General features: G+C 43.7%; 1 protein-coding gene across 2 annotated transcripts in view; it reads right to left on the reverse strand.

Moving 5' to 3' along the window:
* LOC138750646 (meiosis-specific coiled-coil domain-containing protein MEIOC-like) overlaps positions 1–27,307 on the reverse strand; it is a 97,013-nt gene that overhangs the window by 15,841 nt on the left and 53,865 nt on the right. For both annotated transcript variants that reach the window (XM_069912748.1, XM_069912747.1), the window contains exons 4-6: positions 24,099–25,890; positions 23,272–23,406; positions 2,530–2,710 (exon numbers count right to left, since the gene is read on the reverse strand). In XM_069912748.1, the coding sequence (XP_069768849.1) occupies positions 2,530–2,710; positions 23,272–23,406; positions 24,099–25,890 (2,108 nt within the window). The remainder of the gene's footprint in view (positions 1–2,529; positions 2,711–23,271; positions 23,407–24,098; positions 25,891–27,307) is intronic.

Below are 27,307 nucleotides of genomic sequence, written 5' to 3' on the forward strand. Positions count from 1 at the left end.
GTCACGGTGGCCAGTGGAGAGCTCGCCATATAACACGATCTTGGGAAGGCGATGGTCCTCCATTCTGGAGACGTGACCCACCCAGCGCAGCTGGATCTTCAGCAGCGTGGACTCAACACACCATCCGGGTGTCCCGTTTGCACCACAGAAGCTCCTGTCTGTTCCCCTTACTATAGAATCCCCTATAACTATTGCTCTACCATTCTTTTTCCCTCTCTCTCTTGCACAGCAGAGCCACTCAGTGCCATAATCCTAGCTACTATTGCCTTCTCCTGATGGGCCAGTAGAATAAAGGGGGAAACAGAGGCATGAAAGAGGAGCTGGCCAAAGTTGTTTGGAAGCGGACACCAGCGGAGATGATGGTGGCACAGCAGTGACACGAGTTTCTGAGCCTAACCTACTTTGGCCCATTGGTGCATCTGATTTTAGTTTCTCCCTGACAATCTGCAGGGTTGAATTCTGTCATATGATCACTGTCACCTAAGAGTTATTTTTACTTTAACCTCCCTTATCAAATTTAGTTCTTTACACAACACCCAATCCAGAATTATTTTGTCCACAAGAATCCATCATGCAGGCATTCTAATAATTCCTTGTCTTGGGATCTAGCATCAACTCGGGTTTCCCATCAACCCACGTATTTAAATCCCCCATAACTGTTGTCGTAACATTGTCCTTTTTTTGCATGCCTTTTCGAGCTCCCTCTGTAATTGTACACCACCTCCAGGCTGCTCTTTGGAGACCTGTAGATAACTCTCCACCACCCATCAGAGTCGTTTTACTCTTGCAGTGTCTTAACTCACTCACAGGAATTCTACACCTACCAATCCTTTGTCTCCTCTTTCAAAAGATTTGATTTCATATTTTGTATGAAGAGCCAACCCCCCCCCCCCCCCCCCCCACCAACCTCTGGGCCTATCTGTGTCCTTTCACTCAACTCAATGATACCCAGAAGGTCAAACCTGCCAATTTCCAGTTGCGCTACTAGATCATCTACTTTATTCCTTACACAGCGTGCATTTAAATACAAGTCCTTCATCGCCCTTTTCAATTTTGTCTCCATAGTCCCACAAGTTAAAATCTTATCCTTATGCCTGCAATTGTGCCCTATTGGTTGCCTATCCTTTCTCTCAATCTCACTGCACGCTGCATCTACTTTATATATCTCATCTGACCTATCACTATTGTCCTATCCCTCTGTAGTTTAAACCTTCCCCAACAGCTCCAGCAAACTTTCCCACCAGAATATTGGTTCCCCTCAAGTTCAGGTGTAACCCATCCTTTTTGTACATGTCATACTGTCCCCAGAAGAGATCCTAATGATCCATAAATCTGAAATCCTGCCCCCTGCACCAGCTTTCCAGCTGTGCACCATGTCACATCCTATTCTTATCCTCACTGGCACAGGCAGGAACCCTGCAATTACTACTACTGAAGTCCTGCCTTCTGCTTCCTACCTAGCTCCTTATATCCCCTATTTAAGACACCATCCCTTTTCCTACCAATGCCATTGGTACCAATGTACCACAATTACTGGCTACTCACCCTCCCATTTCATAAAGCCATGGACCTGATCCAAGACATCCCTGACCATGGCACCAGGGAGGCAACAAATATCCAGGTGTCTCTTCCATGTCCGTAAAATCTCCTATTTGCTCCTCTTAACTATCGAATTTCCTATCACTATCATTCTTCTTTTCTTCCTCTTTCCCTTCTGAGCCACAGGGGCAGGCTCACTGCCAGAGACACAGTTGCTATTGCTTTCTCCAGGTTGGTTGTTCCCCACAACCCTCCAAACAGTATCCAAAGTGACATACCGATTGCTGAAGGGAATGGCCACAGGGGAGCTCTGCATTACCTACCCACTCACTTTTGCTTTCCCTCTCTGGACAGTACCCCACCTACCTATAATCCTGCAACATCAGTCTGACTGCCTCCCTGTTGCTCCTATCTATGAAATCATTCTCCTGTACAAATTCAAAGTCATCCAGCTGCAGCTTCAGTTCCTGAACATGGTCCATAAAGAGCTACATCTCAATGCACTTCAAGTAGATGTTGCTCTGAGGGGAAATTACACATCTTATTGAGAACTTATTCAGTGGCAGAGCAGGGTTTATGGGCAACCAGACTAATCTTCTATTATTTTCTAGTTTGACTGTTTCTAAGGTTTAGACAGCAAATGAGCTAAGAAGGGGCTGTGTTGAGCAAGACTGTGTCAGCAATAGCACGGGGACTTCAAGCATACATCATCTCAGGTTCAACTATTTCAGGAAGGTTACAAATAGTTTGGTTCATATTCAGAAGTTGTCTTGGAGAGAAGGGGAGTTTAAGTTGATGTCCTCAAATGTCATGAGGTACATCTGACCAATCTTTTCTGTCAAGTTGTCTAGACATAGCAGGCTGTCGTGATGCCCTTTTATTATTGGAAAATGAAGAAGAAAACAAGTGTATGTTAACAATGGAATACTCAAATCCATTTAGATTGTTGTCATCCTTACATGCACCTAGAATATACTTCAAATTACTTACCCTTGTCATCATTGTAGCGAGGTGCTCCCTGTCTCTGACGATTTGCAGCGTTAATTATTTCATCTTTACGACGTGCTTGCATGACTCGAATGGCTTCCAAATGCAAATTGAGAGTTGTAGATATATTAGCATGAACTGGAGAACTTTGGAGACGCTCCATTTTGCCAAACAAGGTCAAAACCTGCCATGCAATTTAAACATCAACAAAAAGACTCAGATAATTCTGAGCGAATCTACTATTTTGGTGGAGAATGCAACTATTATTGTACAGCAATACAAAGATATGGAACAATAACAATACAATAATCAAAATAGTCCAATGGAAAAGATACTGTGCAAAATGGAGTTGTTCTCAAACTGGAGAAGATTCAAACAATTTACTAGTTACTCAAATTATGAATAGTTTTGAAAAAAATAAACATGCAGAGACTGGTTATTCAACTACTACAGGAAACAAAGAACATAAATTCAAAGCGACTGGAAGAGGGATGAGGTTTTAAAATATTATTTTTAAAATCTGCAATGCAAGTCCTGAAAATGCAGGGCAAGGCCCGGTAATATCTGAATCAATAGTAACTTCAAAATAAAATTGTACAGATTCTTGAAGGGAAAAATAAAAGGTATGAAAAGAATGGGATTTCAGTAGGCCAAATTATCTCCTCCACGGTACCATCATCCTATTTTAAAAATTTTGGAATTTGCCTTGGATATTTTTTCAGTGTTTCAATTCATTACTATTGGAACAAGGGCTTTAATATCGCTACAGTCCACTCATGAGACACACCCACAGGACACTGTAGATACTGGAATCAGAAGCTCTGCTGGAGAAATTTAGCAGGTCAAACAATATTCGTACCAATCCAATCCAATGGAAAAAAAACAATAAAAACTTTTAAATACATCTTTTCAATGATGAATCATCTTTTCTCTTTCATTGCTTGACTCCTTTCAGTGTAATTCTTCAAAAATAACCAAGATACAACACCAGGGGGCCCTCAGCACATTCAAGTGCAGGGGAGCGTGGACTGACATCCTTAATTGGGGGTAGGGGGAAAGATATATAGGGGGGCATGGAAACCGAACAGATAAAACATTAGTTAGGGAAGGAAAGAATTTGTTGCCAAGCAACGCAAAAAAATTTTCAAGGTTGGAGGCATTTGGAGACAGCCTAGAATAACCTAAATAAATGCAAAAAATTAACAATGTTTTCAGAGGATTCCTTGTTTCGACATGATCGTGACTATTAATTGGCTTCAATTCCAAGAAATAACCATGCAGGCAAAAAGGTTTTGCTCCATATTTCTTGTATCTGCAAACGCCCTCATTTCGAACCATAAAATGCTACAGTAAAGAAGCGTTCGGCCCTTCGAGTCTGTGCTGACCCCCTAAATGCTCCCCTTTTGCCCTAAAGCCATGTTCTTTTATATTTATCTCTCCTAATTTCAGTGGAGCCTACTCACATCTACTCTGCCTATAACCCTCATAATTTTGTACACCTCTATCAAATCTTCCCTTATTTTTCTTTGTTCCAAGGAATAAAGTCCTAACCTGTTTAATCTTTTCCTGTAACTCAACTCCTGAAGACCCGGAAACATCCTAGTAAATTTTCTCTGCACTCTTTCAACCTTATTGATATCCTTCCTGTAGTTAGGCAACCAGAACTGCACACAATATTCCAAATTTGGCCTCACTCATGTCTTATATAACTTAAACATAACATCCCAACTCTTTTACTCAATACTTTGATTTATACAGATGTCAAAAGCTTTCTTTACAACCCTGTCCACCTGCGTCGCCACCTTCAGGGAATGTTACCTGTATCTCCAGGTCTTTTTACTCCTCTGTACTCCTCAGTGCTGTACCATTTACAGTGTACATCCTTCCTTGATTTGCTCTTCCAAAATGCAATACCCACACTTATCTTCATTAAACTCTCTCATCCATTTACTGTTGGTCCAGATCCCTCTCCAAGCTTTGAAAATCTTCCTCACTGTCCACGACGCCTCCTATCCTAATGTCATCAGCAAACTTGATGATCCAATTTATCACATTATCTTCCAGATCATTGATTATAGACAACAAACAACAATGGACTCAACAGAGATCCTTGAGGCCCACTACTCGTCACAGGGCTCCAGTCTAAGAAGCGACAATCCCCTACCACTCTGTTTTCTCCCACACAGTTTACAAACCCTCTATGTATACCTAGTGTCTTAAACTTCTGAACTAACCTCCCATGTGGGACCTTGTTAAAGACCTTACTAAAGTCCATGGTAACTCCCTCGAAAAACTCTACAAGATTTGTTAAACACAACCTACCAAACACAAAACCATGCTAACTGTCCTTAATCACCCCATGGCTGCCCAAATACCCATACATCCTGTCTTTCAGAACTCCTTCCAATAATTTACCTACTACTGACGTCGGATTCACTGGCCTATAGGTACCTGCTTTACTTTTGGAGCCTTTCTGAAACAGCGGCACGACATGAGCTACTCTCCAATCCTCTGGCACCTCTCCCGTGACTAAGGGCATTTTGACTACATCGTCAGGGACCCTGCAATTTCAGCATTTGTCTCCCTCAAGGTATGAGGGGATTTGCGCCCCTTTATTTGCTGTAAGGCACCAATCATCTCCTCCTCCTTAATCTTCATACATTTTATGGTACTTCTATTTGTTTCCCTTCCATTCGTATACACTGTTTAAGATCTCCCCCATCTCGTGAGGCTCCACACATAGTTGACCACTCTGATCCTCTTGGGCACCAATTTTGTCCCTTGTTATCCTCTTACTGTTAATATACTTGTAGAAACCCTTGGACTTACCTTTACATTATTTGCCAAAGCACCCTCATGCCTTCTTTTTGGCTTCCTGATTTACTTCTTAAGTATTCTCTTACATTTTCTGTTCTCTGCAAGTACCTCATTTGCTCCTTGTTGCCTAGACCGATTATACACCTCTCTCTTCTTCTTAATCATATCACCAAGATCCCTTGAAAACCAAGGTTCTCTCTGCACCTTCAAAATCTCGACTTTGAATGCCTTCCACTTGCCGGGCACATCCTTGCCAGAAAACAGTTTATTCCAATTGACTCTTCCGAGATCCTTTCTCATTTCCACAAAATTGGCCTTTCTCTAATTTAGAACCTCAACTCAAGAGCCAGAACTATCCTTTTCCATAAGTCACTGGACACAAAATGCTCACCGACACAGACTTCTGCCACCGACCTGCCTGGATCCCAAATAGGAGATCAAGTATTCCATTCTCTCTCATTGGTACCTCTATATATTGATTTAGAAAACCTTCCTGTGCACATCTGACAAACTCCAAGCCATCCAGTCCTTTTACAGTATAGGAGTCCCATTCAATATATGGAAAGTTAAAATCTCCAACTACCACAACTTTCTGTTTCTTACAATCCTGACAGATTTGTGCCTCCAATTCTCATGACTATTGGGCAGTCTATAATACAAGCCTATTAGTGTGCTCATGTAGCTAGCGGACGTGTAGTGGGCCAAGCAGGGGCACAGCGCAGTATTGCGAACCATCGCTGGCACAGTTCTTCAGCAGGCACGTGGAACCATAATACAGACAGCTGAATATTCACCTAATGGACCGCACATGAGCAGTGCTGCATGCCAAGGAACGGCACGTTGATCTGCTGAGTCTCCTGCTGGAAGGCGCAGGACACTCAGAGGCTTAATTTAAACCTGCCGGTCCCGTGGAATAGCAGCAAACTCATAGTGACGTCCCACCTTGTCCCATGGAGCCCGGAACATGTGGTAGATAAAAGAAGCCTGTAAAGTCCGAATAAAGCAGTCTTGTGTTGATTAACCTGGTGTGTGTGTGTGTGTGTGTGTGTATGTGTATTGCTTTAGTAGCTCTACTGAAGTAACCGCTACAAATGGTGACCCGACTGCAAGATTCAGCTGAAGCTTGTATCTACAGTTATCATGGACGCAACTACAACAGCAGCTGCCACCACAATAACAGTTAATGCAGTGGGACTTCACTTGCCTCCTTTCTGGACCCATCAACCTCAGGTACGGCTTAATCAGGCTGAAACCCAGTTTCGTCTTCGTGGCATAACGGCAGAGGACACAAAATTCTGGCACGCAGTAGGTGCGTTTGACGCTGCTACAGCATCTTGAGTAAGTGAATTTGTTGCCAATCCCCCGGCGGAGAACCAGTACACCAGGTTCCGCCAATTTCTCCTGGACACGCTGGAATTGACTAGACATGAGCGCGGCATGCGGCTTTAAAGTATGGAGGGCCTGGATGACAGGAATCCATCTGCTCTAATGAATGAGATTCTTGCAGTAGCAGATGGTCATTCTAATTGTTTACTTTTTGAGACTCTATTTCTGTCCAAACTCCCGGTCGTGTCACCATACTAATTGCTAATATGGATTTCTGCCGTCCCCATGACATAATGCAGGAGGCTGACAGGCTCTATCGAACTCCAACACAAGAGTCTGCTCACATAGACTGTTTTCGCAGCAGATCTATCTCTTGTATCCTACGAGCCTCCTGTATCTGCAGTTCAGTCAAAGGAGGAATGCGCTGACGGGCAGTGAGAATGGTGTTTTTACCATCGCTGTTGGGGAAAAAATGCCAAGAAATGTGTCCCATAATCTACCTATTACAGAAAAAAGGCGGGAAACGAAAAAGTCGACTGCCATTAGTGGCCTCGGCAGCTGCACAAGTACCAACCTATTGTGTCTTCAAATCAACGCTGGTAAGCGCAAGTTTCTTGTAGACACAGGTGCTGAGGTCTGTTTGCTCCCGCCAAACTATTTTGAAAAAACACAAACAACACCTAGCTCTTCAAGCAGAAAATGGGATTACCATTCCCAGCTATGGCACACAACGTGTCACAATTGGGATAGGAGGTGCGACATTCCATTGGAATTCCGTATTGGCTTCCGTTGCACAGCCCATTTTGGGTGCAGATTTTTTAAGGTCCCTTGACTCGCTAGTAGACATGAAGCGGAGGAAATTAGTTCATGCCACCACTTTTCAAACATACCCACTGGTATGCAGCAAAAGGAGAGTTTCCTAACTCGCTATGCTGCCCTGTTCAACGAATTTCCAAGTATTCTCTCTCCTTAGAGAGAGGAGGTCCCACATGTAAGTGTCCATTACATAGACACTTCAGGCTCATCAATTTACGCCAGGCCTCATCGTCTTCCACCTGATAAACTGCAGCAGGCAAGGGCAGAGTTTACTGCAGTGGAGGAATTAGGTATCATTCGGTGCTCCAACAGTCCTTGGGCATCACCGTTACACATGGTACCCAAGAAAACAGGTGGATGGAGACCCTCCGGCAATTACCGTAGGGTCAATGATATAACTACACCAAACAGATACCCGATCCCTCATATAAAAGACTTCACTGCCCATCTGCACAATTGCCTGTTTTCTCCAAAGTTGATTTTATCAAGGGATACCATCAGATCCTGGTCCATAAGGATGACATTCCTAAAATGATGATTATTACCCCTTTCGGGCTTTTTGAATTTCTTAGGATGCCATTTGGGTTGAAAAATGCTGCTCAAACCTTCTAGCGGCCTAAGGATGCTTTGGGCAGGGATTTAGAGATTGTTTACATTGACTTGGATGACATCCTCATAGCCAGTTAGACTGAACAGGATCACCACCTGCATTTACACCGCCTATTCCAATGGCTGGAGGAATTAGGTCTTATCATCAACCTGAGCAAATGTCAATTTGGCAAGTCAACCATCGACTTCCTGGGACACAAGATCACGACCAATGGTGTCTTTCCCTTATCCAGAAAGGTAGACGCAGTCTGTGCTTTTCCAAAACCTACCACGGTTAAGGGACTGCATAAATTCTTGGGCATGATAAACTTCTATCACCGGTTCATTCAAGCAGCTGCTGTCATTCTTTGACCACTGTTTCAGATCCTCACCACAAGGCCCAGGGACGTTACCTGGACAACAGAAGCAGAGGTTGCGTTTACGACTGCCAAAGGCGCTTTGGCCAACGCAGCAATGCTCACCCATCCCAACCCTGATGCTTCCTTGACAGCACTGACGCCTCGAGTACAGCCGTGGGTGCAGTTCTTAAGCAGTGCGTTGATGGCCATTGCCAATCCCTCACTTTCTTTAGACGACATCTAAGGTCATCAGAAATAAAATATCGTGCATTTGATCAGGAAATGTTGGCACTGTATCTAGCCACAAGGCACTTCCAATATGTTTTGGAGGGTCAGCATTTCACTGCGTTTACAGATCACAAGCCACTCGTTTTTGCCTTCTGAAAAGTAACAGCAGCGTCATATATTTTAGAATTCATGACAGACGCGCGCCATGTTTCGGGTAAAGACAATCTCAACCCGATATACTGTCCAGACCAATATCATATTCAGGGTGGCATTGAAATTCCTGAATTAGCCAGTGCACAGGCCTCGGACCCTGATGTTCAGGCATACAGTATAGCCATTACTAACCTGAACATACAACAGGTGGCAACACAACTAGGCGGCCAAATCCTACTTTCTGACATGACTTTGATCTACCCTAGAACAGTGATTTCAGCATCTTGGAGGTGACGCCTTTTTGACCAGATGCACAGCTTGTCTCATCCGTCCATCAGAACATCCGTCAAGTTCATGTCAAATAAATACGTATGGCATGGACTGAAAAATAAAGATGTCGTGCAATGGACTCGCACAAGTACCTCCTGCCAGACTGCTAAAATTCAGCGGGACACTAAGACACCTCTTCAGCCTTTCCCGGCGGTATGCAGGTGGTTTGAACACGTGCATGTGGACCTGGTCGGACCATTGCCAGTATCTCAAGACATGAAATACATTCTAACAGTCGTAGACCATTTCACGCGCTGGCCAGAGGTCATCCCGTTGCCAACAGTGTCACTGAGACATGCGCCAGATCATTCAATGTCAATTGGATCGCTAGGTTTGGTGTTCCGAAGCACATAACTTCAGACCACGGAGCACAATTCACCTCATGCGTGCTTTTGTGGCACACACCACAGCATACCACCCACAGTCTAATGGCCTTGTGGAATGTTTCCACCGGTAACTGAAGTCCATACTTAAGGCCTGACTCACAGATCCCATTTGGGTTAATGAGATGCCATGGGTTCTACTAGGAGTGCACACAGCTCCAAAGGAAGATTTGTCTGCATCATCTGCAGACATGGTTTATGGTACATGATAATGAATATGTATGAGATGTACCGGAAGTCATGTGGTATGAGAGAGAGATAAGAGCACAAGCAGGAGAACAAAGGAAACGGGAGAATAAAGACCCTGAGAAGTTTACCTGATAAAACTTGTGTTTAATGTTTTATTAACTTCACATTTCGGGCCACAAATGTGACAGTACCGTCCTTAATAGTTCCAGGGGACATTCATTTTACAACCACTTCTGACCTGGACGTCCTTCAGCAGCTTCAACGTGGTGTTGCAACCAGCAAACCTGTTCCTACTGTGACAGAGTATTTGGAGGTGGCTTGGGAGGAATTGTTAGATAAGCTTGCACACACAGATTTTAAAACACAGAGTATTTGCAGGACTTTTGCAGAATGCTTTTTGCAGGTGGCAACAAAGTATGGACAGCAGCTTGCCTGGGAGAGCATGTGATCTTTGCAGGCAGAGGAGAAGAATTTTTCTCTCAGAGAGGGAGGGAGTGAGTGAAACAGAGAGGAGAGACACAGAAATCATTTCCAGAAGGACAAAGCTGGCAAACTTTGGAAGGTTGTCTGGTCAAAGGAGAAGACTGGTGATCTGAAAGGAGACCTGAAAGAAAGAGGATCATCTGGAGAACCCTGAAGGGGGCAAGTTTCATCAGCAAGACTGATCGAGAAGGAATCAGTTGCGGACATCCTGGAAGAGGAAGCTCTCTCTGAAAACCTGCGAGAACCCTCCTGAGTGGTAACCATTTGCTTGTTAAGCACCAAAGACTGGTGAACTTTGTTCATGCTAACTTCTGTGCACAATACAAGAATTGCCTGCAACCCGTGAGATTGGACTGTGATCCAAAGAACTTTCCTGATCTTAAATAGACATTACACACACACCTGCGCTTAGTATTAGAGGGGGGGGATTAAGTTGGTTAAGTAATAAGTTAAAGTTCAATTCTGTTTTCTTGTTCAAATATAATTAAAAACTACTTTTGTTTAAGTAACCCTGTGTTGTGGTGCATATCTAATGCTGCTGGTTTTCCAACTGGTATGGAACCCCTAAATGGCATGTGCCCCCAGCCCAGATGACGATGGCATCCACCTAAGTTTTCTAAGTTAATTTTTGTTACTTTCTATTAATTTTACCCATGAGTTGCTACGCAAAAATAAGTGTCAGCTGTATTCGGTGGAATGCCCATCATATGATTTCACTACCATTTCTGCAAAATCCTACTTTGCCCATGTGTTTGATTTGTTTGAATACAAGCAAGCTGAATCAACATTTAGAGACTGTACATAACGAGAAAATAAACCCTTGGATTACTTCAAAACTGAGATAATTTCAAGAGAAGCCAAACACTCAAACAGATGATTCCTGAAACATCACAGAAATTAGAAAAGGGAGTTCTCACATCAACAAGATAAAATGTAGAAATGCTCATTACGTTGCTGAGTCACTTATTTTTGCCTTCCTTGTCCATAATAATATCTGATGTTATAGTCATTTATTCTCTCTTTAGCTTGGCTTCACAGACGAAGATTTATGGAGGGGTATGTCCACGTCTGCTGCAGGCTCGTTGGTGACTGACAAGTCCGATGCGGGACAGGCAGACACGGTTGCAGCGGTTGCAATGGAAAATTGGTTGGTTGGGGTTGGGTGGTGGGTTTTTCCTCCTTTGTCTTTTGTCAGTGAGGTGGGCTCTGCGGTCTTCTTCAAAGGAGGTTGCTGCCCGCCGAACTGTGAGGCGCCAAGATGCACGGTTGGAGGCGATATCAGCCCACTGGCAGTGGTCAATGGGGCAGGCACCAAGAGATTTCTTTAAGCAGTCCTTGTACCTCTTCTTTGGTGCACCTCTGTCTCGGTGGCCAGTGGAGAGCTCACCATAGAACACGATCTTGGGAAGGCGATGGTCCTCCATTCTGGAGACGTGACCCCCCCAGCACAGTTGGGTCTTCAGCAGCATGGATTCGATTATTGCAGACTCTGCCAGCTCAAGTATTTCGATGTTGGTGATGAAGTCATTCCAATGAATGTTGAGGATGGAGCGGAGACAGCGATGATGAAAGCGTTCTAGGAGCCTTAGGTGATGCCGGTAGAGGACCCATGATTCAGAGCCGAACAGGAGTGTGGGTATGACAAAGGCTCTGTACACGCTGATCTTTGTGTGTTTCTTCAGGTGGTTGTTTTTCCAGACTCTTTTGTGTAGTCTTCCAAAGGCACTATTTGCCTTGGCGAGACTGTTGTCTATCTCTTTGTCGATCCTTGCATCAGATGAAATGGTGCAGCCGAGGTAGGTAAACTGGTTGACCGTTTTGAGTTCTGTGTGCCCGATGGAGATGTGGGGTGGCTGGTGGTCATGGTGGGGAGCTGGCTGATGAAGGACGTCAGTTTTCTTCAGGCTGACTTCCAGGCCAAACATTTTGGCAGTTTCCGCAAAACAGGACGTCATGTGCTAGAGAGCTGGCTCTGAATGGGCAACTAAAGCAGCATCGTCTGCAAAGAGTAGTTCACGGACAAGTTGCTCTTGTGTCCTGGTGTGAGTTTGCAGGCGCCTCAGATTGAAGAGACTGCCATCCGTGCGGTACCAGATGTAAATACCATCTTCATTGTTGAGGTCTTTCATGGCTTGTTTCAGCATCATGCTGAAGAAGATTGAAAAGAGGGTTGGTGCGAGAACACAGCCTTGCTTTACGCCGTTGTCAATGGAGAAGGGTTCGGAGAGCTCATTGCTGTATCTGATCCGACCTTGTTGGTTTTCGTGCAGTTGGATAACCATGTTGAGGAACTTGGGGGGGCATCCGAGGCGCTCTAGTATTTGCCAAAGCCCTTTCCTGCTCACGGTGTCGAAGGCTTTGGTGAGGTCAACAAAGGTGATGTAGAGTCCTTTGTTTTGTTCTCTGCACTTTTCTTGGAGCTGTCTGAGGGCAAAGACCATGTCAGTGGTTCCTCTGTTTGCGCGAAAGCCGCACTGTGATTCTGGGAGAATATTCTCGGCAACACTAGGTATTAGTCTATTAAGGAGAATCCTAGCGAAGATTTTGCCTGCAATGGAGAGCAGCGTGATTCCCCTGTCATTTAGTGGCAAACTAAACTCACCAGTCATTGTAGTTAAAACTAACTGCCTTACTCAACACCCACGCTCTCGATGGCCTTCGTGACGCTCGACCCAGAAATGTCGTTTTCCCTGATAATTGACAGCAAGCCCGGTACCTCAGTGCTTCCTGTTCTGGCCAACTCCAACCTCCGTGAGCCGGTTCAGCATGCTACAGGACCCCACTACAGAACTGGTGTTAGAAGGTGATGATCCCATTGTATATACCCTGTCCACCTGTTTATGTGGGCAACCTCTCCATGGTGGGGATGCAACCGTTACCAGTTGCTGCAAGTCTGCGTGTGCTGGCTTGAGGTGGTCAACTGTGATTGTCTTTTGCGTGCCAATCTCCAACACACATTACGCCGTTGTGCCGAATCACTCTAAACAGATCCTCATATAGGCGCTGAAGACAGGTATGATGCATCCCTCGTTATACATGTCCTTGAGGTCCTTTTGGATATACAAAGTGGTTGAACCATGCCTTGAAGTAGGAACAGGTGCCAACATGCCAACTTTCTCATGCAGCCATGTTAGGGGACCATGGGTGAATCCGTTTGTCCTCTTGGTGCTGGCACAAATTCACCTGAGACAATGAGTGGCGCACCATACACCAGCTCAGCAGAAGATGCTCTGGCACACAACGTGTGGAGGAGTCTGAGAGTGGGGCTACTTCTGTCAACCTCATAAAACTAAGGACCATTGACCATAGCACCTTGCAATGGTGGCAGTGGTCCCATGATATCTATATGTACGTGGTCAAAACGCTTGTGTACTGGGAAAAGATTAGAGTGGTGCTTTTACATGCCACTGTGTTTTTGAGGTCTGACATTGTACACAAGTTCTGGCCCAGTTTCCTGTTCCCACAGGCTGTGCCATACAAATTTTCTTGTTACTAGCTGTGTGATGGCTTGAATGAAAGGGTGCACCAGGCCATGAAATGTATTGAATACTTGGTGTCTCCAAGCACAGGAATAATTGGTCAGGGTTGCCCTGTAGACACATCACAGCGAGTAGCTGCTGAAGTTCCGAATCTCAAATCCTCCAGATTAAGACCAGATATTGCAGTGTGGTAGGCCGCTATGTCATCGTCCTCCTGCTGTGCTACCACGAGAGATGCATAGTCTATACCTAGAGACCATGCGTGAACTGAATGAACTGATGTGTGGGATAGCACATCTGCTACATGATTGTTTTTTCCCGCAATATACCAAATGGATGTGGTATATTGCCAGCCAACTATGGGTCCGAAATCTTAACAAAGGCATTTCATTCATAAGAGCAGTTGGTGCTCAGTCGTCCAGGCCACAGCAGCCTTGCTGCTTGTTCACGGTGGGACAGCCTAAATGTACGAATCAGTAGTGCCTTAATGCCATCATACCTATTATCCTCAGGAGGTTGATTCAGGAAATCGACAATTTTTCCTGCCATGTCCTGGTCCAGGGAACTGATCACGTAATAGTACTTGATTGTGTCTAAATGTGGAAGCGGGCCTTTGGCCTGGTGAAACCAGACCATAGGCTGTGAGATCCAAAAGTTAGGCAGTTTAAGTGCTACGGCATTCTGAATGCTTTCTTCAGTCATCTTGGGTCCAAATTGCCAATTGGGCCCATCGGAGTCACCACTGTAGTTGTTTAGTGGTGAACTAAACTCACTAGTCATTGTAGTTAAGACCAACTGCCTTACTCAACACTGATGCGTGTTTTTAAAACACCCGCTTTCCTGACAGCCTTCGCGACGCTCGATCCGGAAATTACGTCATGCCTGAAAACTGGCAGCAAGCAAGAAATCAGGGCTTCCCAATCTTGCTGAGTCCAGCCTCTGTGAGCCGGTTCGTTGCATAACGTGGTTCAACCTGCTACAATGTAATGAACTTAACTGCCAAATAAACTATTCAGGTGTTATGAACTAAATCAAGCAGCAATGGGAATCACCAAGACAATGTTTTTTCAAAACAATAATTTTTATTATTAATTATTAATAACATAAAACTTCTTACTTAACTTTAAACTTGACTCTAAATGTAACCCCACTCTCCGCAAATGTAAATTGTGTGTGTGTGTGTGTGTGTGTGTGTGTGTGCGTGCGTGCAGTTTAAGCTTGATTCTGAAGAGATGATGTTAAAGTTCAGTCTCAGAAACTCAAAGTCATTACTGTTGTTCTAAAGCAATTATGGAGGTATCAGATTTCTTTAAATTATTGGTCAAAAGCAATAATGAAGTATTTTGAAACATCAAGTCATCAGACCTCTAAAACTCGCAAATTTCTTGTAGAAGTTTTCAGAGCAATGTTTCTTCATACGAATGATTTTCTCTCTCTTAAATGGAGAGAGGCTGTAGATTCCGTGAAAGTGGAAGATTGGAACAAGGCACCAGAGGATGGGAAGATCAACCCCCATCTGAGATGGAGAAGCATAAGAGGACCATGACACTGGGGTTGGACCAATGAGGGAGCTCTTCGACGAGGTGCTGGTGACTTGAGGCGAGGAACCCATGGAAGATGCAGGCTGCTAGAGATTGCTGTGAGGAGACTCGTGCCGCGCTGCGGACTGCTGGAGACTGGCTCGAACTGGCCGGAGGGATACTAAGTATCGGAACTGGGAAGGAAGGAGGTGCCGAAGGTGCCAAAGGCTCCCTGACTGTGTTGGAGGTTCTGATCTGGAGCTTGGTTGCCAACGGTTTGAAGTGAACTGTGGGTGGCTGCGGAGGCTGGAAAACAGCTGGAGGGAAATCCACAGACACTCGGTTACTCTGGGGGACTCTCTTTGCTTCTCTTTTTCTGACTGTAAAAAATGTAAGAGACACCTAGGCAATTTCTGCCAGTGGAATCTGTCTGCCTTGCAGGTAAAAGGAAATTTCAGGTAAAAGGACACTGTTTTATTACTGACAATAAATTGAATCTTGATTTTAGGATCTGTCTTCTTTCCAAAGAGATAGCAAAGTGGCTATTTTCTTTCACGACGATTTCACAAATCCAGACAAGGGTTAAAAGAAGTGCCCAACAAGAAAGGACAAGGTAAAACTGCCCTCTTTATCTTAAAGAGGCAGTCAGAAGTGGTCTTCCTCCTTCAAAAGCCATTTATTTTGTGTTGTCCTTTGACCAGGAGTAACACGCAACAACACCTTTTCTGGTTATTGTATCTTCAATCCATCTTCCACAGGATGGTCAAAATCCTTCTGGTTTCAAAAATCTCTTGTTCCAGTAATGTCTTTCTCCTAAAATTCTCATCACATTACATCATTTCTGTTTAATTTCTCCAAAATAATGAATCATGTCAGTTGGCCTTTGGCAGTTACTTCCAAAGTTCATTCACATCTATATGCTAAAAGCATCTCTGTTCACTTATAAATGGGTATGACTCCGAACCGTCTGTTCATCATTGAATTAAAAGTCCTGCTTATTTGAATAACTGCCAGAAGAATGCTGTGTGTACACACAAATGCTTTTAAGTCAACACCCATTGTTCTTGAGTTTCAATTTCAAAACCATTTCAGAACAAACATTTTGTTTTTCCGGATGCGTCAACTCCGAAAAAGACCTCTCTTCTGAGTACAACTGTGTCTCTGCGTGACCCTGAATCTAGCCAAAAATTCTCTCATTATGTAAGATTAATATCAGCACAAATCCATTATACACGTGTGACAGATTATGTTATATTTTATATTTGTATACAGATATGCTTTTGGAAGATAAATTGTGGAGTTTTTAGTTATGTCACACACAAATTCTTCAAAACAGATCTCATTTAAAATACCAGAGCTTGGCTTTTGCAAATCAACGAGCAACAAATCTCTCTCTGAAAACCATTTACCTTTCAAGCACCAAAGCCTGGTGAAATTCATCAATGTTAAATTCTGTGCACAGTATAAGAATTACCTGAACTTGGAGGAGTGAGAAGTGAGATTGGACTATGAATCAAAGAACTTTTCTGAACTTACACACACATTACATATACGTGCACTTAGAAATAGAAAGGGGTTAAGTTAAATTAATAGTAATAAGTTAAAGTTCGATCCTGTTTTCATGTTTAAAGATAATTAAAAGCAACTTTTATTTAAGTAACTATTTGTCTTGGTGAATTTCTTTTGCCTCTGGGTTTTGGAGTCCTCTGGGCCCATAACATGGGCAATTCCTTTGAGTAATTCCTCTGTTTCTAGGGACACTGAAAAACAATTAGTCATTTCAATATAATCCAAGAAATTCTCTTTACAATTGGACAAATCCACTCTGCAAGAGAAGAACTCTCTTGTCATGGCTTATGCCAGATTGTGAAATGGAAACAAGCTGATGGAAAAGATGTTTTTTGAGAGTAGAATTAAAGCAGATAGTAAGGGACAGATTTTTAGAAGAATTATATAAACAAGAACAGTATTCCATGAGAGAACATAATTGCCTATGCAATGGATGGTGCCACTTCAAAGGTTGGACAATACAGACGGTTGATCAGTCTTCAGTCTTAACTGTTCACTGCACCATTCACAGGTTAGCATTTAGTACCTAAAAACTTAGGGAGATATTTAAATGCTTCGCTTTCAATTGTCATAAAGGCTGTAAACTTGAGAAAATCACATTCCCTTTGAGACCATCTGTATCGCCATATGTGTGAAGAAAGTGACACTGCTACCGTACACCAAGGTGAAGTGGCTGTCCACAGGAAATCGTATTCATTGTTTTGTTTACGCTCTGAGACATGATTGTTTCCTGTCTTTTTCATAACAAACATGGAGAAAAACCCATTGATGCAAGGGCTAACAGATTTTAACATTTAAATTCAGATATACAACACAGTAACAGGCCATTCTGGCCTACAAGTCCACACCGCCCAATTTACCGACACCCCCAGTACGTTTCGAACAGTGGGATGAAACTGGAGCCCCCGAGGAAAATCCATGCAGACCCTGGGAGAATGTACAAACTCCTTACATACAGCACGGGATTCAAGCATTGGTCCCGATCGCTGGTGTTGTAAAGGCGTTGTGCTAGCCACTATGCCAACCGTGACAAACTCAATTTATTGAAGAAAACCTTACAGGGTAACACAATAACTTCATTTATAGTAAGGAAGCTATTGCTTCTTTTCTTAAAAAGCAAAAACTCTATTAGAGCAATATCAAATTTCCAAATCTGAACATGAATGCAGAAGCACTGAAGGACGATGACATTACTGTTTATGTGAAAGACCTAAAGCAAATGCACACTGATCTGATTCCCTAATAACTCATTGTATACAAATCATTGTTATTCTAAGAATTTTTTTAAAATTGTAATATGTATCTTCATGTTTTCTTCTTTCTTATGTATTCAATAAGAATGATTTCCTGTTTGTTTGCCAGCTGTTATGCTCAAGAGTAAAAACCTTGTTTTCTTTTCACCCCACGTTATATAATTTCTTTAATGTAGTTGGTTGGAAAGAAGTTCAGAAGAAACCTACAAAACTTGACTGCTTCACAGGGAAGGAGGACCATAAACTTTGTGCAGTCTTAAGGGGGCCATTAAAAATGGCTGGATTAGAGCCTATAGCACACAACTGTGCTCCAGAAAAAATTAGACTGATGAAGAAAAAACTTATGGTTTGTCTTTTTCATTACATTTCCACTAACTATAAGTGTGAGAATGGGTACCATTCAAGGGTTTCAAATGATGTAGATTATTTGGCAGTGTCCTAAAGTTAAACCTTTTTGGTTAGAAATGGGTAAATTATTGGAATGAATAATGAGGATTAAATTCCCACAGGATCCAATGTTACTTTTGTACTGAGTGATATTAAGAATATTAAACCTAAGTTGAAATTTAATATGTATCAAAAGAAGTTTGTTCAAATTACTTTCGCAATAGCAAGAAAATGTATTGCCATAACTTGGAAGTCTGATAAGTCTGGTATAGAAAAATGGCTTGATGAAGTCTGGAGTTGTATACCACTTGAGAAAATTACATAGTTTAAGAGATAAATATATTTTGGAAGGTATGGAGCCCTTATTTACAAAATATGGTGTTGTAGCGCCGTGCAACTCTGTCGAGGTGAACTGGCCCCACTTGTTACGTGTGGTCAGCAGGGCATGGCGACAAAGGTGACAACACGTACTCTTATCTTCCGCTCCAGAATGGAGGTTGGTGTGATGCAAGCAGTGGGGCAGACGCACGGTCTGACTGCCGGCCTGATAAATGAGCGCACGCCGGAATAAACACTCTGCTGTGACGCTCGAGCTAACAGCCTGCATCTCCAGTCTGTTCCACCACTATCGCACAGCACACAATAGTGGTGACCCCAATGAGTCTCCACAACCTGAAGACTCAACCAAATGGACCTTGCAGCAGTTAGACCGACCTTCTGGAATGACTCTTGTTTCGGCTAAGCGGAAGCCTAATTCCAAATCAAGAAGATCACTTCTGACTCCACGAGGTACTTCTTCATCATTAGTTCACTCAACCAGGAGGCCGCTGCCTGCACGGACGACCTAATTCAAGCTCCACCTGATGAGGGTAAATATGCAACCTTAAAAACCCTCCTTATCAGCACCTACAGCCTAAACCGACATGACAAGGTGGCAAGACTCATACCCTTTGACAGTCTTGGGGTCAGAATACTGTCCACATTAATGAACAAGACGCTCGCTAGTTTGAGCAGGCCTTCTTGGAGCAGATACCGGAAGTTATTAGGTACCTGCTCGCCAACTCTGACTTCAGTGACCTGCGCAAGGTCGCAGCAAAAGCCAATGGCCTCTACTGAACTAAACATGAGAACCCAGAAATGGTCCACCAGGTGATCAGACCGCAACACCAGCCTGCCCGCAAGCCCAGCCCCACGGCAGAGCTGTAGCAACCGACAGAGCCAGGTCCCCAAAGACCAACACCTATGATTCTACCACCAGCGTTGGGGAGTTGGGGCATGCAAATATTGTCAACCTGAAATGAGCAGGCAAGCTGCCATTAGTATCCACTGTGGCTGGACAAAAGAACAGCTTGCTCCACATCAGGGATGGCATCTCGGGTCGCAGGTTCCTTGTCGACACAGGAGCTGAGATAAGTGTCATTCCACCCACTTCCCTGGAGATGCGTATGAGATCACACGGCCCCACGCTATGGGTAGCCAACAATTCCACCATCGCAACGTTCAGCCACAAACACATGCCCCTACATTTCGGGGAAATGGAATTTAACTGGCAGTTCACCTTGGTGGCAGTAGACAAGCACTGCTGGGCACAGACTTCCTTCTGGCACACTCATTGTTGATAGACCTACAAGGTAAGCGCCTGGTCCACGCAGAGATGTTCTAAACTGCCCCAGGCATGTGGAATGAACCACCCACCTGGCCGCAGTGGAGACCACGGAGATCTGTTACACCTGCCTGCTCGCCAATTTCCCCACCATAATCCACACAGTTCTCTTCTACACAGTCACCACACGGTGGCACCACATCAAGCACCACATCGAGACCAATGACCCCACCCATTCACTTGCGAGACCACAGGCAGACGCCAGACAAGCACAAATTGGCCAAAGAGGAATTCATGTGCAAGGAGGAGTTGGGCATCGTCTGCAGATTTGAGAGCCTGTGGTCTTCACCTCTCCACATGGTGACCGTGAGGCAACTACGACTACTTAAATGAAGCTATAGTCTTGGACTAATATCCAGTGCCCCACATCCAGGATTTCACTGGGAACCTCAACGGCACCCAGCTCTTCTCCCCAGGTCCACCTCATCTAGGGATATCATCAAATACTATTATGCCGGAAGACATGCAGAAGACGGCCATTATCACCCCATTTGCCCTCTTTGAGTTCCTCAGAATGCCATTCGGCCTGAAGAATGCTGTGCAGACATTCCAGCGGCCAATGGACGCGTTAGGGCGCAATCTGCCATTTCTATTCATTTACCTGGACGACAACTTGGTCGCAAGAAGCACACCGGAGGAACACCTTATCCACATCTGACGCCTTTTTGCCCACCTGGCCCAATTTGCCCTCACGATTAACCCCACGAAGTGCCAGTTCGGCTGCTAAAAGATCGATTTCCTGGGACACCGCATCACCGCAGATGGGGCAGTACCACTTCCCAACAAGGTGGACACCATCTGCCAGTTCCCCAGGCCAGACATACTCAAAGGCCTACATATCAACTTTTACAACAGGTTCATCCCCAACACGGTAGCCATCATGTGCCCTCTTAGCAACCTGATGACCACCTCCATCAAGAATTTCCACTGGACTGAAGACTCTGCCACAGCCTTCGCCACTACCAAGGAAGCCCTGGCTGATTCCAACACGCTCGTGCACCTGCACTTGCAGCTGCAGATGGATGAACCCATGGCACTCAAGGTTGAGGTGTCCAGCACAGTGGTGGGTGTGGTCCTTGAGCAATGGATTGACGACACCTGGAAGCCTTTATCGTTTTTTAGCCAACGTCTACACCCACTAGAATGCAAATACAGAGCTTTCAACAGGGAACTGCTTGCCCTATACCTTGCTTTTTGGTTATTTCAGTCCTTTTCATTTACACTGACGACAAACCGTTTACCTTCGCTTTCACCAAGGTCTCTGACCCGTGGTCCACCTGGCAACTGAGGTACCTGTCGGACATCTCTGAATTCACTACCACCATTTATTATCTCTCTGGCAAACGCAACATCGTCACAGACTCCCTTTGAAGACCGGCCGTATGCTCACTCTCGCAAGGTGTCAACTTCCATGAGTTGGCCCAGGTTCAACAGTCATACCTGGAGATGAACTGTTTCCCCATGGCCGTCATGGGCCTCCACTTGCAGGACCTGTCCTTGGACAACTGCACCACCACCATCCTCTGTGACGTCTCCACAGGCAGCCCCCGCCCGTGGTACCAGCAAAATGGCAAAAGGCGGTTTTCAACCTCATACACAGCTTGTCGCACCCCTCCATCCGCTCCACGTGTAGATGATTTCCAGCCAATCTTCATAAAAAGGTCACAGAATGGGAGTGGGCCTGCCCGGACTGCCAGAAAGCAAAGGTGCAAACCCACGCCCGAGCACCCGCCCAACAGTTGAGCCGGCCTCACGCCGTTTTCAGCATGTCCATTTGCCTGTCTTGTGGGGCTACCGCTACCCCCTCACAATGGCAGAACGATACACCCGCTGGCCAGAGGCAACATTGCCGTAGTCACTTGCTTGAGAGCTTTCCCATCCACCTGGGTCTCCCATTTCGGCGTCCCCTCCCGCATCACCACTGATCAGGGTGCGCAATCCTCATTGTGAACCGAATTATCCAAACTCCTAGGAACACAGCACCATCACACAACTGCTTATCAATCGCAGTCCAATGGCCTCAGGGTTCGATCTGGTCAGACAAGCACCTGGGTGCACCTGGGGATCCGCACTGCCCCAAGGATGACTTGCAAGCTTCCACTGCTGAGATTGCTCTATCGGCAGGCCCTCACCATCCCAGGACAGTTCCTGCTCCCTCCCACCAATCTGGCCCAAAACAGAGAAGCCACACTCGTGCGCGTCCAGAAGAAACTGGCTCCCTGGCCCCCCACCATCCTCACAGCATGGTCAGCCCCCCACTCAAGTTCCCCGCGATTTAATGTCTTGTGCTTACGTTTTCGTACATGGGTGGACACAAAAGCCTCCGTACAAGGGACCTGACAGAGTGCCCCACAGAACGACCTCCACTTCCATGTTAGGCAGAGAGGAATCCCTCAAGCTGACTCACTTGGATGATATCCAGCCAGTCCAAGTACAGAAGCCTGCATGCAACCAGTGCCATTTCTGGGGGTGGGGGTTATGTAGCGCTGCGCAACTCTGTCGTGACAAACCAGCCCCACTTGTTATGCGCGGTCAGCAGGGAAGTCACAATAAAGATGGCAACACGTTCCCATCTCTTCCGCTCCAGAATGGAAGTCGGCGTGACACACGGTCCGACTACCAGCCTGATAAGCGAGCGCGCAAAATTTGAATAAACACTCTGCTGTGACACTCGAGCTAACAGCCTGCATCTCCAGTCTGTTCGACCGCTCTCACATAGGACAGACACTACAGTGTTAATATTTAAATGAACCTCTGACATTCCCTTCTCCTTAAGGTCTCAGTATAAGAGACTTTAAAGTAATAGGCACCCCTGTTGAGGGTCTCTTGTCCAGTTCTTACTCTTAACACTTTTTTCTTCTTTTGTAGGAGGATAGAGGAGGGGAGGGGAGTGGTATATGGGGGAGGGAGAGTTCTTATTTTATTTTTCTTTTATATACCACATGTATTTGCATTGTTTTGAATTATCTTTAATAGTGTGCTTTATTATGTGGTTTTAAACTAATAAATAACATTTTAATTTAGATAAGCACATCTGCTCATTTTAACTGAGTAGTTTAAAACAAGTCTTTGTGGTTAAGAACAAGACAAAAATGTGAATTTACATGTAAACATTTTACTACATGATGAATTAAGGTTGAAGAGACTGAGTAAAAACATAAATTTTGGATAAAGACTGCAAAAAACAAACACACAACCTTACCCTCGCCTGTTCACGTAACTGATCAACAATTAACCGATCTACTCTTGAGGGATTGGATGGCAGGCGAGGTATAGGAGTATTGTTTGAACTGGACACTCGCTTTCCAGGAAAATTTCTTGCAAGCTCAGCTTCAGTCTGTTAAAAAGAGTAAAATTCAAGAGAGTAAAATGAAACCATTGCTTTGTTTTCCTCATGAAATAAACAATCGAAGTCTTTTACTCCCAGGATGAGGAAATCTTAAATTGGACTTAAATTGAGAGGGACAAGATTTAAATAGGACTTCAAGGGAACTTCTTTTCACACAGTCAAATCAAGTACAGTTTATTGTTATGTGATCGCACAAGTACAACCCGATGAAACAACACTGCAGACACACATCCAGACATAATACAGGATAAGTATTTCATCAATACAAATAAATATTATTTTGTAGAATATTTGTAGTTTATGGAATGATCTAGAAAAGGTAGTCAAGGCAGCACAACTGTAACATTTAAAAGACTTCAGACAGTATATGGATACGAATGCTCCATCCTTAAGTTTTTCTCTTCTTCGAAGGGAATTCTGTGAGAACTTGCTAGCCTGTGCTCCCCCCACCCCACACCCCTCCTTATTCAGGAGTCTTGACTTATTTTCAGCATCTGCAAATTTCTTGTTTACCTACAAATAAATATTTCTTGCATTTTTTGAAAGTATCTTAAATTTTTACAAACTAAATTTCTACAACCCATTAACTATACTTTTCCTGAAAATTATTTAGTCCCTGTTCTAGCAGGTACAAGAAGATAAACTTAATAGCATACAAAACTGAAAATTAACCCCTTTACCTTTTTTCTCTCTTTTTCCAAAACGCGCCACTGTTCATAGCATTCTTCCAGTCGAATGTGAAGTTCATTTGCTGGGCCACTACGATTCTTCATTGGTCTGTACTTGGAAAATGGAGGTGGAAATCCAAAGTAGGGTGTTGTCATATCTCCACCAAAAAGTTCATTCATAAAAGGGTGCAACTGATTAAAGTCATCGTAATGAAAAATGTCAATAAGCTCAGGGAATGGAAATGTTGAAGGAGGAAAAGGAAAATTGGCTGAAGAAAGTCCATGGGGGCCAAAATGGGAGAAATTCTGATTTTGCTTAAATTCAGGCATCATAAAAGGGAACGTGGGTACAAGAGAATGATTAATGAAATCATATATACTGCTACCATCTTGCTCTTCTTGTCTACGGTAACCATGATATTGTTGATGGTTTTGTCCAAAAGATCTATGTGGATATCCATTTTTCCATCCTCTCTTGTCATCCCTATGGTTACCGTGTCCATGTTTATTAGAATATCTGAAATATTTGGCTGGCTCATCATTATCACTGTGATGTGATGTCCAACTAGTACCAAGTCCCACAGAATGTTTTTGATATTGATCATCTCTGGCTGGTGAAGAATCAAAATTAAGTTTTGTGCCAGTCCTATTTTGTTCTTGCATTTTTCCAACAGCATTGGATGAACTCCAGTCACCAAGGTCATCACTAGGAAATCTGAGACACTCATTTTGTCTCAAGGATTCCATTGGAGTTACTGGATGATAATAATTAGGTTGGAGAACATCAGAAATTGGCAACTGTGTTGGGCACCTGCTACTTCCAGCAGATAGAGTTGATATTTGTGAAGTTGTTGAATTGATGTGGCCATTTTTTCTAAATATAGGACAAGGCTCACTGATGGGGCTCATCACATTGCTATCAGACCACAATAGGTTGCTTTCAGAGGAATGGGGGTTATATTCATTTATGTGTGGCATAACCTTTATCAAATTGATATATTCAGATGACCTAGGAAGACCATCCAAACAATTCGATGGCAACTTTTCACAGTGATTTTCAAAACTGGCTTGTATAGCACAGTTTCTGTGGTTTGGAAAATCAGAGAGAGATTTTTTGTTTACGTCAGTAACAAACCCGTTCTCCTTGGAAAACTGCAGGCTATGATAATCCATTTGTGAAACAGAAATTTTTGTTTGAAGAGAACTGGCTCTGAAATCCTCATGTCCTTTTTTAATGAGTTCGTTTTCCTGAAACATTTTCCCCCATATTTCACCAACTTGCGAGTTGTATCTATTTTCTAAATTCTGGTTGCAATCTTTGATCCCAGATGTTCCAACTTCATTCTCTCTAAATCGGTCAGTTTTGTAGTGTTCTTTATGCATGCTTGCATTATTGCTACAACAATTATTACGGAAGCTATGCACATTAAAATTGGAAACCCCCCTCTCTGCTTCCTTATAATTTTGTAAGTAACAATCAATCTCCTCAGACTGCAAGGAAAACCTTTCTTTTTGAAGCACGGTATCATTTCTCATAATAGGTGTCACATCTTGAGAATCACACTGGTCATTCTTATTTACTATGGAAATCCATGGTTCAGAAAGATTACAATTTTGAAATCCTTGATAAAATCCATCAGCTTTTCCTTTCTCTGCCAATATCCAAGAGTTTTCTTCATAGAATTCTGAAATTCCCACACTATTTGAAATTCTACCATCTTCCATTTTATTTTTCAAAGCTGATCCAGTGTCATCTCCATTTCCAGTGGACCAAATTGACTGAAATAACCTAGATGACGAACCCCTGCAAGAAGTAAAATACCAGTAATTGCAAATGAAAGGCATTATAAAGCATATAACACTGATCGAGTAAAACCACTGAAATCTAACATCTATGGGGATTGGTAGATGCCGGATCAATTCATTTCCTGGTTGCGTGATTGGCGAACTAACAGCAAAGCATGCCAATTTTAAACTTAAGTATTTTTTACCTATTTATTTTCCACAATTTTTTCTGCCACTTGCTTGAATTCCGATACAATTTCTTTGAAAAATTTAATGCTAATAGATTTTGATAAAAGCATGCATTTTCTTACATTTCTGCAAGTCAGAAATAATATAATGGAACTTTAACACTTAAGAACCACGAAGAATAATCTGTTGTTTCTCATGACAGAAGCTGCTAAATGTATAAATGGTAATTAATATACACCTACTTCAATAGTACCTTAGAGAGTAATATTTTTAGATTATTCAGACATCAAAGGTACACAAGATTGAGAGGCACGGACAGGCTTTCACACAGGGCAACAACAGCAAGATGTCAACAATATCTTTTTAACATGAGTGGAGGAAGATTAACCATGTAACAGTTTACAGCTCGGAAACAGGCCATATCGGCATTTCAAGTCCACGCTGGTTCACTTGAACAACTCCACTAAATCCCCCCTCTCACAACCCTTCAACCCCCTCATATCCGTGTACACATCCAACCTTCTCTTAAATGACAAAAAGGACCCTACCGCAACTATCTCCTCTGGAAGATCATTCCATTCTGCCACCACTCTCTGAGTGAAGGAGCATCCTCTAGCATTTCTACTAAAATTTTGCCCCCTTACCCTTAACTTATGCCCTCTTCTTCCAACCTCCCCTGCCCTCAGGGGAAAGAGTCTATCTATTCCCATAATCCTCTATCAGATCCCCTCTCAACTGTCTATGTTCCAATGAATAAAGTCCCAGTCTCCTTAATCTTTCTCTGTACTCTAGATGTTGTAAGCCAAGCAACATCTTTGTAAATCTTCTCTGCACCCTCTCCACCTTCCTATAATTTGGAGATCAGATATGAACACAATACTCCAAACCTGGCCTCACCAATGCCTTAAAACAGTCACAGCATTACTTCCCAGCTCCTATACTCTATACCAGGGGTGCCCAAACTGTGGCTCACAAGCCATATGCAGCTCTTTGACATGTAGTGTGCGGCTTGCGGGGAGGGTAGGTTTCAGCAGCGTGGAGGGTAGGTGTTGCCAGCAGGGAGGGTGGATGTCAGCGGGTCACCAGCTGACTGTCAACAGCCTGCCCGCTGCTAGGCACCTGAAAGCTGCTAGCTGCTTTGCCTTGCTACTTTCAGGTGCCTAGGGAGAACATTTGGTGTGTAGACTTGATTTGAAAAAAATCTTTTGCAAAATTGCTCCCTTTGAAACAGGGCTTCTTCACTATCT

The sequence above is a fragment of the Narcine bancroftii genome, unplaced genomic scaffold, assembly GCF_036971445.1.
Source record: "Narcine bancroftii isolate sNarBan1 unplaced genomic scaffold, sNarBan1.hap1 Scaffold_215, whole genome shotgun sequence".
In the NCBI taxonomy this organism is placed as follows: Eukaryota; Metazoa; Chordata; class Chondrichthyes; order Torpediniformes; family Narcinidae; genus Narcine; species Narcine bancroftii.